At 37.9% G+C, this 14,301-nt stretch overlaps 2 protein-coding genes across 2 annotated transcripts; one reads left to right on the top strand and one right to left on the bottom strand.

Moving 5' to 3' along the window:
• Positions 1–212: 212 nt before the first annotated feature.
• Positions 213–8,095, top strand: LOC114530047 (D(4) dopamine receptor-like). The gene is made up of 2 exons (XM_028551626.1): positions 213–250; positions 7,651–8,095. Exons 1-2 carry the CDS (start codon positions 213–215, stop codon positions 8,093–8,095), a joined length of 483 nt encoding a protein of 160 aa, XP_028407427.1.
• Positions 8,096–10,102: 2,007 nt separating this feature from the next.
• Positions 10,103–12,502, bottom strand: LOC114530045. The gene has a single exon (XM_028551625.1). The coding sequence runs from the start codon at positions 12,500–12,502 to the stop codon at positions 10,103–10,105; it is 2,400 nt and encodes a 799-aa protein (XP_028407426.1).
• Positions 12,503–14,301: the final 1,799 nt, after the last annotated feature.

Raw genomic sequence — 14,301 nt, 5'->3', positions numbered from 1 at the left:
CGGACTAACGCATGGTATGATGTAACAGTAGGGATTGGGTATAGCACAGCGCTGTATGAATATACAGGCGCCATGATCACTGCATGACTCCACATGTCCCTGCTCACATTCTTTCTTATCATTAGGTTCATCCTGGGGTATTTATTGCCATCACTGTTGGTCTAAAAGTGAAAGTAGAATATATACACGCTTCATGTCCTCCTGCAACGGTTATGGTTGGTGTCAAAGTTGATCATGGTGGCTCAGTAAGGTATTTGTTTCATTCACCATTTCTTCCCGGGGTTAGTTGATTTTGTTTTGTGTTTTGGCTCCTGCAATTATTCTATCTGTTTGAGGAACCCTCGGCCACACTTTTATCAACGGAGTGCTATCAAGTTTGCTAAAATACTACGCTTACGCGTGTTTCTGGTCCAATTGTCCATACTTACCATACTGTGCATTTCCTCTCATCTCGCGCATGCGTCATGGTCGTAGTCTTTAACATTTAACGGACGAAGAATCTAAAGCTGTGACTTTCCGATATTGATTTTAATTTTACATAGGCCGCCCGCTGACAGTATGAGCCTGCTTGGAGGAACTACACTGATTTGGACAGTGTAAGGCTTTTCTCTACTCATCGCAAAAAAAACAATTTCCAAGCCCACTGCGAGTGCTTGCATCTAATTAAAATGAGCACAAAGATATGTTTATCTTTGTGTGGAGTGAAAATGATCGGATTTTAACTAAGCAGAATATTTCGATTCATCGAAATTCTCCGCTTGATTTTCCCGGTCAGTTGTGAGCTGTCAACAGAGTCCGCCACGGGGGACTACAAAACTCCTTCTTCGAATGAAGAATTTTAATATGCAACTATGAGGTTTGACATTTTTTACGTAATCCAATAGCCAATGAAATCCCATATTCGTCCCTGATTCGTCATCTGAAGCGTTATTCAGGTGTGTCGGAGTCTTTTAATTTGACAAAAATAATCATGAAAACCATAATAAAACATTTGCAAAATGTTTGCATTTCCGGTTGGTTTAGACAGAAAATGCACTGTGTGTCGCGTAAAATATCCATGTTCATAGTTTTTGTTAATAATATTAAGTGAAGTGTTTGATACTATAAATTTATTTGCTAACCTTATATTGCTTTACAATATACTAAAGCTGCGAACGTGCGCCACTGACCCCAAGTGTTATGAAACTGCATGGACACACAAACTTCTGCATGGGCTGCCTAGGCTGTGCCGTTATGATAAAACTATGAAAGTCTGACATCGTGTAACAGAGGCCCCAGTTCCAGGTAAATTTGGACTTGCTCGACATTTAGTGATCAGTGGTGTGTTATTTATTGATTCTTCCAATGTTCCACTCATATTGTTCAGGTAAAGCTAAAATAACCAGCCGGTTTCGATAATTTAGTTTGTTCTAATTTTGACCGCGGGCCTATATCAGCTAAGCTTATGGCAACGATTAAAGTTCTCATTAAAGAAATTTGAAACAAGTCTTTTGAATAAAACATCCAAAATAAACATATTAGTTATATATGCAGAGACGAGAATAGTCTTTCAAATAACTTTTGAATTAAATTTCAATCTGTACAACTGGTGATGGCTTTGAATCGCGAACAATTAATAACATGATGTGTGAATAGATCGATCCAGACTAACCACCCGAGACAGTAGATATTAAGGTTGGCTGATTTTATAAGAATACATTTCAACTTTAATTCCGTTATGATTTAGTGTTCCGTATACGTTTCCGCCGCTTGGCACTTGAATGCACCAACAAGACTAGAATAACAGCGAACGGATGAATTGCTTCCGTGTTCAAACAAGTTGGAAACTGTACGAATTATATTGCAGTTTCTGCACCTATGGCATTGTCTAATGCTACATTTTTTCTGCTTTTGAGGGTCAATAATATTGCTGGCGAGCACGTTCTTGTTGCAGGCTTGCAAACTCCATATTGAGCGCAGTTGACTGATGCAAACGAGTTCTAATATGGCAGCATCATGCACTTCACCAACATCTCTGATCAGACTGATCTTGAACTCCGAGAACATATTGATTATTGTTTCATACGAATATAAACTTAAAATATCCGGTGTCAAAGGACATTTAACGTATTTGGCTTTCCCAGCCTTTAGAAAGTGTTGTAGTAATAATAAAATAATTCACAGTCTCTGATTGGCTCAAAGTCTTCCGTGAATTCGTCACGTCCGACGATTGCATGGGGTCATAATATAAGATACGACTTTTTTTACTGCACATGATATGTCATAACGCCACGTCGATGAAGAGACACAAGACATCAATGTTCAAGAAGCGGAAATGGAAACAACACAAAACCATGCATAGAAATTTTAATCGGCTTCTGTAGACAAAGACAGACGTTGGCTCAGTATATAATTCTTAACATTATAGTTACATTATAATTCTAAACATTATATTTATAATACTTAACATTATAATGTGCACCCCACTTAATGCGTCTGGGATCTGGTCGGTCGCTCAATATAAGCATTACTCAATGACACCATTAAAAGACGCGAACCATCTTGAGAACGGTCATTTGAAATTCTAAGTTTTTAAAGAGAAGAACCACGGAGTTAATGAAATTTACACCGAGAAAATACCGAAAGGTGAATAAAGGTAAATTAATTTATAGCCTCCTTGCATATAAAATTAACGCCTAAAAACGATCAGATTTTTGGGTTGAGCAAGATTTTGTTTCCATCGCAAGCACTACTGTCTCATGTTATTTAAATTCAACAATATTTTTTAAAATATTTTGACAGCTGTGAACAACGTTAACTTTGGCAGGAAAACTTGTCTAATGCTGATAAACTGCAGGCGAAAAGTTTTTGTCGCTTTTTCGTTCATAATTATGCTCTGTTGTTTCTGTTCCCATCCCACTTTGTAGCCCATCATTAATTTCCAAGTCATACTGCAAAGGAGAACAACTTTTCACACAATTTTCTCTTGTTGTATATTCACAGACATATGGAGCGCGGAATTCTAAACTTCATCTATTTGTTCCTATACTCGAAACTACGGCACTCTGAACTATATACAAAATTCTCATTTTGAACGTGGTTTATTCTCGCCTTATACCCCTGTTTAACTTTGCTATAAACTTCAAATATGCTCTCTAAATTTTCTTTTACGCATATACTCATTCGCATAATAGCTACTATATAACTCATTCAGAACAAGAACTGTGCGACGCATTACTGAAGCTCTCTAAAAGATAATAATTAACTTCATCAATGATTCATCCGTATTTTCTGATGCGACTAGAACGGTTACTCTTACCTCCTCGAGCTGTGCGATGATTTCCTCGCCAAAAGACAACATTCATCAATTGTTTGCAGATTTCTAATGCCAATAAAAACAGACGCTAGCTAGCTAATGCCAATAAAAAAGATTCTAGGTTACCGAAGAAATTTAACAGTCCGACAGTGTTCCTCTCGTTTCTTTTAGTTGTATTCATCATGCATGCTGACTAAGCAATAGCAAGAATTCACTGACAGTAAGTCAGTAAAATAACACGATCGTGCAGGCGAAAAGGCGCGCAATGTTGCGAAATCTATCGTACAAGACATATTTTGTTGCCGATAAGCGTTTATAAATCAACCATGGTTAAATGGTTTAACCATGATGGTTGCAGTATTTATTGAGAATTGCGGTATTTATTGAGAAAGTCCAATTTCCATAGAAAGAAACCAATTTCCATGGTGTCGACAAGCAAACGCTAAGAGGACAGCAGAGGCACACTTGTTTTCACTAGTATACTATAGCAGTATTTAAAAGCGTGTTTTCCAATCTTCTGTGTTTTTACTCTTGTGAATGTGAAGTTTGAAAATATGCTTTTTTTCGCCCAAATTGTGAAGTGATGTCAAAATTCGCCGGGCCTCATTGAGATCATTTTGCCTAAACATGCGCCTATAAAACGAAATTTCAAAACGCGTGGAAAATATTATGCAGTTTACGAGGGTACTCCGACCGCTGCACGAGCATCCAACGAGTGTGAAATTCCTTTTGTTTTGATTTAAAATTCTATTTATTATCCCACAAATGCAACATGCTTTGTTCCTCTTTGCTCTACCGGCAAAAGTCGAAAATATTGATACGTGCTCAAGAAAAAGCAAGAGTACAATAAGTGAGGCTTTAGTTTTCTGTGTATTCATTTTGTTTGTTTTGGTTTTTAAACTTTTAAATGCCCTAATGCCCGCGCTACTAAGGGAAAACTTTCTCGCGTGTGTCACGCGCACGACACATAGTACACGCACTTATTTGTTCGCGCATGCTCAGACAAAATTCCCACCTCTTAACCATGTGGCGTCAACAGCTGGGAAACCTGTTGTCGCTGGCACATATAGGCCCATGTTTGTTCGATTTCGAATTTTAAACGAAACTCACAAAGCCGAAAAGTTTTATTGAGATCTGAATTTCTTGTGGCACTGATCGAAAAGTTTAAAGTATGGAAAGCACCTTATTAGCCCACGAACATTACTTCTGGTGTTAAAAATGGTCTTTTTAACAGTGGATTTTGTTAAAATAGTGCCGACAAAGATTCCATGGCTTGGACGAGCGGTTGTATTTTTCCAACTGCTGTGTTTATTTGTGAATGACTTGGAAACTCTCTTGCTTTAGCAGTCTAAATTTACATATTATGTAAATTGTATCCATGCCGATTTTTTAACTGGCTTGGACTGGGTATGGGCGAGTTTTATGTACATTCAAACGTGAAAAAGTAGACCGATGGCTTGCACAGAACATTGGCGCGCGTGAGTTTGACCAATATCTCTCGGCCCAACGTTAATTTCTAAACCAAGAATAAGGTACGTAATATGTTTCTTACAACCTTTAGTGTCACTTTTCGTTTATATTTCCACGGATAATTCCGCATTTTTACGGGAACATATGCCTAATCGTGGAATGTACTTGATATTATATTGAGTATTTGTGCGTTTTTACCGATGTGTTCAGCTAAAAAATCATGAAACTATTTGAACAACTGCGAACATCTTTTACTATATTCCTTGGCACTAATTTAATGATTGTTGTACAGAAAAATCAGCCCCGTTACCTTCCCTCGAGCAAGAAATATTCTAAAAGTATTTTGTCGTATTTTCCCGTCTCGTTCTGTATTTACCCGCTTTATTTGAAGCTTGTTTATCGTAGTTAAATAGCGAACTTATTGTGCTTTTCTCTGTTTTGACTTTTGATCATCACATATGCTTCCAGATTTATTCAATGCTATATTATTCATGTTTATACTATAAATTTGAATATAGTTTTCCTTCAATAAACATATTCATAGTTTACAGTAATACATATTAAACGTACACAGTTCCATTTCACGAAACGATACAATTGATATATCGACATCACTATCATTTGACTGTCTTGATTCAATCAAACCTTCGCGTTTTGAAATCGTTCCTTCTTGTTTGTCAGCCATCGGTATACGAGGAGGGGCGAAACCAGGACCGCTCAAGGATTCATAATTATTTCGCTTCAAATGGATCATATTTCAACAATAACTATCAAAATATACCCAGCTAAGACGGAACGCTCGAAACTGATACATTTCTTACGCATGGATGCGAAAATTCAGAAAGATTTTTAAGGATGTCCGCGAAATGGACATTTTGTCCCGAAAACAAGTATATTATTCAGCAGGCGACCACACTAACAGTCTAACATTACAAGCGAAAGCATACATGAAATTTATATAAAATAAGCATCTCCCTTAAACAGAATGATAACGTCTTCCTTGTCTCAAAGATTATGATTTGTTGAAAAACACTGACTAGAACGCAATCAATAAATGGATACTTCTTGATGTGCATTCATTAATGTTTTTTTTAGATTTTGTTCAACGTCTGGTGATTCCAATTTTTTATTAAGAGTGCAATATTCCGGAAATCTTAAAACCAATTTATCATCTAAAATATGATGATTCTTATGACCGATTTTATTTCTGGAAAAGACTTGCAGCGTCCCTTGGATACAAAGATTCAACAAAACCCAGAGGGAGTCAAGAAAAACGAAAAATATAGGCAGATAAGATAATATAAGAAGGTGGATTGTTCAATAAATTTAGATCGAAAAAATAAAATTCATTTTTTATCTGTACACAGTCGCTGGTGAATTAGCTGGAACGCGCGAATTTCGTACTGGGCTAAAAACATTTGTAGGTAAAATTTTCCTTCCGATGTAACTACACCTTGCGCATGCGCACTGGTCCATCACGGATCTTCACAGTATGAACAGTGGGAGAAGCACAGAAATTGGAAAGCGGACTACACAATAAAAATAAAATTTAATGAATTAATTGAGTAATTTAAATTTTTTACTCGCAGCGTTATTAACAAAAATATGTAGGTTTGCATAGGTTACTGTAAAGGGGGGGGGGTCGAGGGAGAGTAAGCAGTAAGCGCAGGCGTGCAAAGACGTGGTTGGGTGAGTGATTTCCATTTTCCAAACATTAGACCAATACGTTTGCGAATTGCGTGTATATTATAGAAAATTATATTGAATCATTGATTTTCTATCGTTTAAATTTGACGATTATATTCGATTAAATACTATTACTACTAGACTAAACTTACTGAATTTCCCAGCAAGTCTGGAAACTGTGATGTATTGATGTTTCATCAAATAATGTAGCTATATATTTTATGAAAATACTCACCAGGGTATATATTATGTTAAATAAGTCAGACTTTTTTATTAAAAGACGTGTTCGGTTTTGAGATCAGTCATTTGAAAGTCTAAGATTGCAGGAAGAGCCTGAGTTTAAAACCGAACCTAGGTATTTATAAGATGAGTCTGTCGCACTAAAGTCCAGAGAGGGGAATGAAGGGTAAATTTGCGTACGTAGCAATATAGAGTAAATTCGATTTTTTTGCCTCTTGTTTTTCTACGGTCGATAACCTGTCAAAATAATCTTGTGTATCAAAATATTGAAATTAATCATTATTCGGTCAGTTTTGCAAACCTTGTTTTCTGTGCAATAAAAAATGGTAAATTTCGCGTTCATCAACTCTCAAAACACGCGCTAAAATTGGTTCGATGCGTGGTCGCCATTTAGCTATAGATTGCCTTTTACTGAATTTGGCTTCAAATATGGAATTTCTCCTAATTATTTACTTAAGTGCTACAAAAGAGGAATTTTCTGAAGTAATAATAACGACTGCACGAAAAAGACTTACAGTCAAAAAGCAATACAATTTAAAAAAAATATTTGTCATGCAGAGATAAACTCGGAACAATGTTTTGATAAATAGGTAAATATATGTGTTATTGGGTATACTATATATAGAAAATATTTCAAAAATGTATGAATTTATTTACTATAGAAAAACATGCAACACCCCTCGCCATTTTCCAACAAGAAAATAATCGTCTGGGTAAGCCAGACCTAATTCCAACCGAAGGCTCATTTTCAACTGCTCTAGATCGTTTTCATATTAAAGTACAACGAACCGATACCGTGTACATTTTGCACACGGCACATCATATTATAAGACAGCGCATGGGATCCACTTTTCCGGCCTAGCGAATGTAGGACCCGTTTTGTTATTGTGCGTTTGGTCCCATGCTGTCTTCATGATATTTTGTAGATTCAAAACAATTTTTTTTTCATGTACTTCTAGGAATAAGTTAAAACTGGTTTACATAATGGAGTTGTCACAAAATATCACTGCTTCAAGTAATCATACGAATCGAACAGCGATATTAGAAGACAGTGAATGGTTGGAATTTGAAGCTTTTCAGGAGCGACTCTTTTTGAGCATGAGAGATTTGGTAATTTTTTTCATCATCCTCATAATACCAGGAAATACTTTAGTGTTGATCGCCACATGGAAGGAAAGACGTCTTCATCAACCAAATAAATATTTTCTTGCTTTTCTTGCTGTCGCTGATCTTCTCGTTGGTTTATTTGTGGCTCCATTCTACGCTTATCAAACAGACCTGGAATACACGAGCAGTGGCCGAGATAATATGTCGATTCATCTGTGTCGTTTTATGTTGTGGATGGACACCTTTGCGTTAACAGCATCTATTTACTCGCTGACAGCAATTAGTTGTGTGTTATAAACTCAGAACACAACTCAGGTGTGTGTGGATACATATATTAAAGAAGATTCCGTCGACTACATACAGCAGAATATTTACACGAGTTTATATAGCAAATCTTTTTGGGTTTTTTACTTGATTAACATAACAATACTTAATTGTTTAATTCGCATAATGAGTTTATATTAGTTTCGCCTATAACTACAATATATGTCAATAATGATCTCACAACATCCCTTTCTTTCCTCAACTTTGGAATCGATCCGGCAGATAAACTTCACGTCCTCGGCGCGTCACATAAACAGGTTGTCTGCCACATTGTGGATTGATTGACTGATCTACTACTTTGTCACAATCGTCTCTTGTCTCTGCTAGTTCTCCTTTCTCAAACTGCGATGTCTCGCGTACGATCTTGAAATGTGACTTGTCTCGCACGAACACTTTCTCATCATCAAATCGAGCTGTTACACCGTGTCCATGTATCTGGGTTACTCTACCCGGAATAATACTTAGTGGATCTGTTCGCCTGTTCTTCATGAGAACCCTGTCTCCAACAGCAATTCTGGACTTTTTCACATTTCTACGCTTATCGTGATATCTCTTGGACTTGAGTTTATACGAAGCATCATTCTTTCTGACTTCACAATCATATTCGTGCTTGAATGCATCTGATATCTCCGGCAATACACCAAGTCTCATTTTTCTTCCAAACATGAGCTCGAATGGACTTCTCCCTGTAGCAGGATGCGGTGTGGCACGGTATGCATTTAACATTCCTTCAATCAGATTGCGGTATTTCTTCTTCTCTACTTTTGCAATCCGCTCCATCTTCTTCAGGTTCTGCATAAATTTCTCTGCTTCACCATTTCCTCTCGGATGTCTAGGTTTCACAGGTTTATGTATGAATCCTTTCTCACGAGCATATTCACTGAATTCATGTCCATTGAACGGAGGTCCTCGATCTGACTTCAATTCTTTCACTGTTCCAAACGTTGAAAACCACAAATCCAGGATTGGTTTCACACATGAAAACGATGTGGATCTGCAGTAACTTACAACAGGATAACGGCTGTAGAGATCATACCCGACCAGGGCATAAGTTCCATCCTTAAACGGTCCCTTGAAATCCACAGAAATCGTATGCCAAGGACCTGGCGGCAATGGTGTTGATTGGAGCGGTTCGTCGTAGGTGCGATGATGGGTGAATTGACAGCTTTGACAATTTCGTACAATCTCTTTACATAGTTTGGCAATTCCAGGAAACCAGATCTTCTCCTGAAGAAGCTTCAGTGTGCGGGTTTCTCCTGAGTGCCCAATCTTATGCGCTTTCTGGACAAATTCTCTTTGACAACTGAGAGGGGGAATAACTTTATCTTTATACAGGATGATTTCTTCAACAACAGATAGGTCGGACGCTACTCCGAGAAATCTTGCAATTCTTCCATCATTTCTATGTCTTTTCAAAGGTTATTCTGAATCACTTCTTTCAGGAACTGGTAGTCGCTATCATTTTTCGCGATTTTCGAAAGGTACACGTTTTCTTCAGAGACTACTGCTCGTAATCCTTCCTCCATCTCGTTCACTGATTTCACCGTGGGAACATCGTTATGATTTTTCGTCAGGTGTCTTGATCCATAATCAGCGATGTTTTCAGCTCCCTTTTGGTACTTGACCACATAATCTAGACCTTGTATGGCAAGAATCTGTCGCTCGATTCGTAACGGTGCTTTCGACGCTGGGTTATTAAAGAGATGCACAAGTGGTTTACAATCCGTGATAATCTCGAACTTTGGCGCACCAACCAAATACTTATAGAAGGCATCAGCACACGCAAATTTGATCGCAGCAGCTTCTAATTCGGTTTGTCCGTATCTTGTTTCAACATCAGTTAAAGCACGGTTGGCCACATGACACATTTTCCATTGTCCCTCGTCGTCTTGTTGGCATAGAATGGCACATAGTCCCCCTGGAACGTTGCTAGATTTTTCTGTCTTCTTTCCAGCATCGACGTAGATCCTCATTGGTCTATCAGGAACAAAAGGCAAGGGTTGTTTGCTCCGTCAAACTGTTCTTTAGACTTTCGAAAGCTTCCTGTTCTTTAGGTCCCCAGGAAAAAGTTGATGTTGATTTCGTTAACTGTCGCAACGGTGCAGCAATCTGGGCGAAGTTAAAGATAAAACGAGACATATATCCCACCATTTGCAGAAAACTCCTTACTCCTTCTTTTGAGTTGGGTTCTCCACATTCTTGTAATGCTCTCACTTTTTTCTCTGATGGTTTGATTCCTTCTGCCGTAAATCTGACACCATAAAACTCGACTTCTTCCTTTCCAAATTCACACTTCTCTAATCTCAATGTCAATCCGTGGTCTTGCAGACGCGTCAGGACTAGATCGAGTGTTCGATTATGCTCGTCCCAGTTTTTTCCACCAATTAGACAATCATCTCGGTTACATTTCACATAAGGAATTCCCGCTAAAATCTCGTTTATTCGTCTGTCGAATTCATCTTGACTGGTTATCCATCCCTGCGCAAGCGTCTCATGCTTCAAATTCCCCCATGGCGTGGTCACGACTAAATATTTCTTGGATTCCTCGTCAACTTTCATTTGATGATAGCCATTATTCATATCCAAATGTGAGAACACTTTGCAATCGCCAAAGGACGCAGACAGCTCGTCTATTCGTAAACCAGGCACGATGCGAGTCCTTGATGCTCCTTTGTTAGCCAATCGGAAGTCTGCAGTGATTCGAACATCATGATCTCCTTTCGGCGTGATAACAAGTGGACTGGCATATGAAATTGGTTCTCCAGGTTTAGTCCAAGTCATTATCCCTTCTTCCACGAAGTAATCCAATTTCTTTTTGGTTCTTTCTGCGAGATGATGTGGCACGGGTCTTGGAGTTTGTATGACAGGTTGTGCATCGGGGTTCAGTTCGATGTGGGTAAGGATTGGTTCACCTGTTTCAGGATCTTTTAGTGTTCCTATGCCATGGAACATTTTCTTGTGCTTCTGCAGGATGTTTCTGAGTTCTTTCTTCTTGAGCGGTATTTCCTCTTCAGGTTTACACTTTCGTTCAGTGTCGTCACTTACGCCCGCATCGACTTTCTTAACAAACTCTCCCTCAGCGCTGTATTTAATCATACCGAGTTTCATCAGTGTTCTTTCGGATAACAAGGAGTGTTTATGGATACAATCTTCAACAATGTAGAGATCGGCGAGTGTCTCTGCGTTCTTGTTTGACATCCTTGCATCTTTAATTGTAGCTATAACTTCAATTTCTTCACCATTCAGGGCGTAGATCTTCTGTTTTGGCTTCTTAATCTGCCTCTCAACATCGGGATTTCCTTCATGAATTTTCTTGAAATCGCTTACGGAGATTAGATCAACGTCAGCGCCAGTATCTGGATCAACGATGATTTTTACTCCAAATATATGGACGGGTAATAAAATGTTGCTAGCATTTTGTCCTTTGACCGCCCGTATACCCAATTTCTCGCTAACACATCTGTAAAATTCGGGATCAGAATCAGATGAAGCAACACGGTCTAGTATAGAATCATTCGTCCCATGACCACCACACAATCCGGCAGCTTCGGCAGCTTTTACTTGCTTATTTCTGTTGTCCAATTTTCTCGAGAAACACTGTGCACTGAAATGACCAACCTTCCGACAGTTGAAACATTCTTTCTCGGCAGCTGGGCATATAGGGTGTGATCTATCACGTCCACACTTGGTGCAAGCTTTCTTCTCTTTTTCGTCATTCGAGAGTTTCCTCGGGTTTTCGCGATTTCTAAATGAATATAACTTCTGTGATTTCCTTCTCGCGAATCTTTTATTAGCTACTCTTCGCACTTCAAATTCGGGAAGTTCGCTCTTGATTTTCATTTCGTTTCTTTGTGCTTCGACGTCTTGCTTTGTAGTTGCATATTTCAAGAAGTTCTCAAGCGACCAATTATTCTCTAATGCTTTCGCTTGTAGGCTTTCATCTTTACACGTTAATATTAAACGATCTAGGATCATCTCATCATCCTGTCCGTGAAAATCGCATTCTTTAGCGAGTCGTCGAAGTTCAAGTTCATACTGTGCGATAGATTGGCCCGGTTGTCGAACGGCTTTGTTGAATCTAAATCTGGCGTGAAGTCTTGTGTTTGTTGCAACATATACATGCTCGATTTTAGCAATAAGCTTCTCGTATTCGTCAAGATCTCCCTCCGGTTCAGCTCCATTCTCGTCTATAGAAAGAATTCTATCCCCACCATGGACTAACAACGCTGCTTTCATGTCTTCAGGCTTTACGATGTCGAAGTATTTCATTTGAACTTCAAGTCTTCGTCTCCACAGTTTCCATTTGCATGTGGTTTCTAATATGTCTTCGTCTGGCTCGAATTCTTCAATTTTCAACGCTTTCCTCGATTTAGGAGGCATACTTGCTTAAGTGAATCCTCGTCGCCAATGTTATAAACTCAGAACACAACTCAGGTGTGTGTGGATACATATATTAAAGAAGATTCCGTCGACTACATACAGCAGAATATTTACACGAGTTTATATAGCAAATCTTTTTGGGTTTTTTACTTGATTAACATAACAATACTTAATTGTTTAATTCGCATAATGAGTTTATATTAGTTTCGCCTATAACTACAATATATGTCAATAATGATCTCACAACAGTTGTGATCGATATCTCAAAATCAGCAAACCGCTTCTGTACAAATCACGAATGACCACTTCTAGATCAATAAAGATAATTTTCGTCATTGTTCTCATTTCAACTGGTCTTGCCACATACTCTGCAACTCCTCGTTCAGGAAGCTCTGGAATTTTGGGCACCGGAATTGGCCCTTGCAGTTGGGACGCTGACCTCGAAAAATCCGCGATATTTTACCTTGGCCTAACAATAAGTGTGTTTTTTCTACCTGTACTAGTCATCGTTATTATGTACACTCTGATTTTTCATATCGCTCATAAACGAAACAAAATGCTCGTGAATGGGGAACTGGGTGAAACAATAAACAATCAGAACGAACGAAGTGGATTACGACGAAATCTAAAAGTGATCAGAATGCTTCTGGTTGTCGTTGGGGTTTTCTTACTTTGCTGGGGTCCTAAGTTTACTTGGTTATTGATGAAGTATCTAAATACTATTGATTGGGATAACACTTCATTAAGCTATTGGTACAGGATAGTTGTATTAATGGCTATAGGAAACACACTTACATTATTCAACAGTCTGTGCAACCCAATAATCTATGTTTGTCTTGACCAAAACTACCAAGAAGCGTTTAAAAGTATATTCCGTCGAATGATATGTCGACCAGACGCACGAAGACAACAGCCACCAATAGAGTTACGACCCCTGAGAACCTGATGAGAAAACTTACATGAAATGTAAACATAGATTTGTATATATATATATATGCGTATAAAATTCAAAATTATTAAGAAAAAAGAAACCTGGTATTGTAAGAACTAAGGCCTAATCATGATTCAGTTTTATTAACTTTTTCATTTTTCCATCGACTAGTTAAGTTTTAACTGTAGTTGTGAAATTCATGAATAATTAATGAGTCTAACTTGCAATCATTGCGCAGTATTTTGGTGACATGTATACATCTGTAATTCTCCATAAAGGTCTCATGAATTGTTAATTAATATATTAACTTTGATACAACTAATCTTAATTAGTATTCATAAATTTGTTACACACATGCCCTAATATGCATTAAGCTTAATTTATTCATTTCACAAGCACGAGCGTATTTTGAAATACGAGCGGGCGATCTGTATGGGATTTACAAATAGTATACTTAAGGACGGAATTAGCTAAACAGAGTCATGTATTTCTGAGTTAACTAGAATTTAACTATTCCAAATGTAGTTAATTATTCTTTATCCATGAACTGCTGTAATAATATTAATTCTAAAAAATCAACATTAATACTAATTTCTTTTTGGCTATCGAATGATTATACATTTTTTATTTTAGGTTACACCGTGATGTTTTTCACTGTAAAGCTTTCGGTCCGTTAATAACCTCGACCGTTGGCTTACTTTGCTAGTGTACAAAAGCTTTGGTAGCAGTAATTTTAAACTAAGCATGTCTCATTCTAGGGTATAAAGGGTCTTAAGTTCGAGTGGAACTGAACACACTTCAAATTCAAGCCAGACTACGCTTTTGCGATGCTGGTGCAATGCTTTTTCCACTGAGCTACAGAGGTAGC

Source organism: Dendronephthya gigantea, unplaced genomic scaffold (genome assembly GCF_004324835.1).
Source record: "Dendronephthya gigantea isolate DGI-Jeju-01 unplaced genomic scaffold, DenGig_1.0 000059F, whole genome shotgun sequence".
In the NCBI taxonomy this organism is placed as follows: domain Eukaryota; kingdom Metazoa; phylum Cnidaria; class Anthozoa; order Malacalcyonacea; family Nephtheidae; genus Dendronephthya; species Dendronephthya gigantea.
The sequence above is the reverse complement of the archived record's forward strand: the minus strand, read 5'-3'. Positions and strand labels throughout refer to the sequence as shown.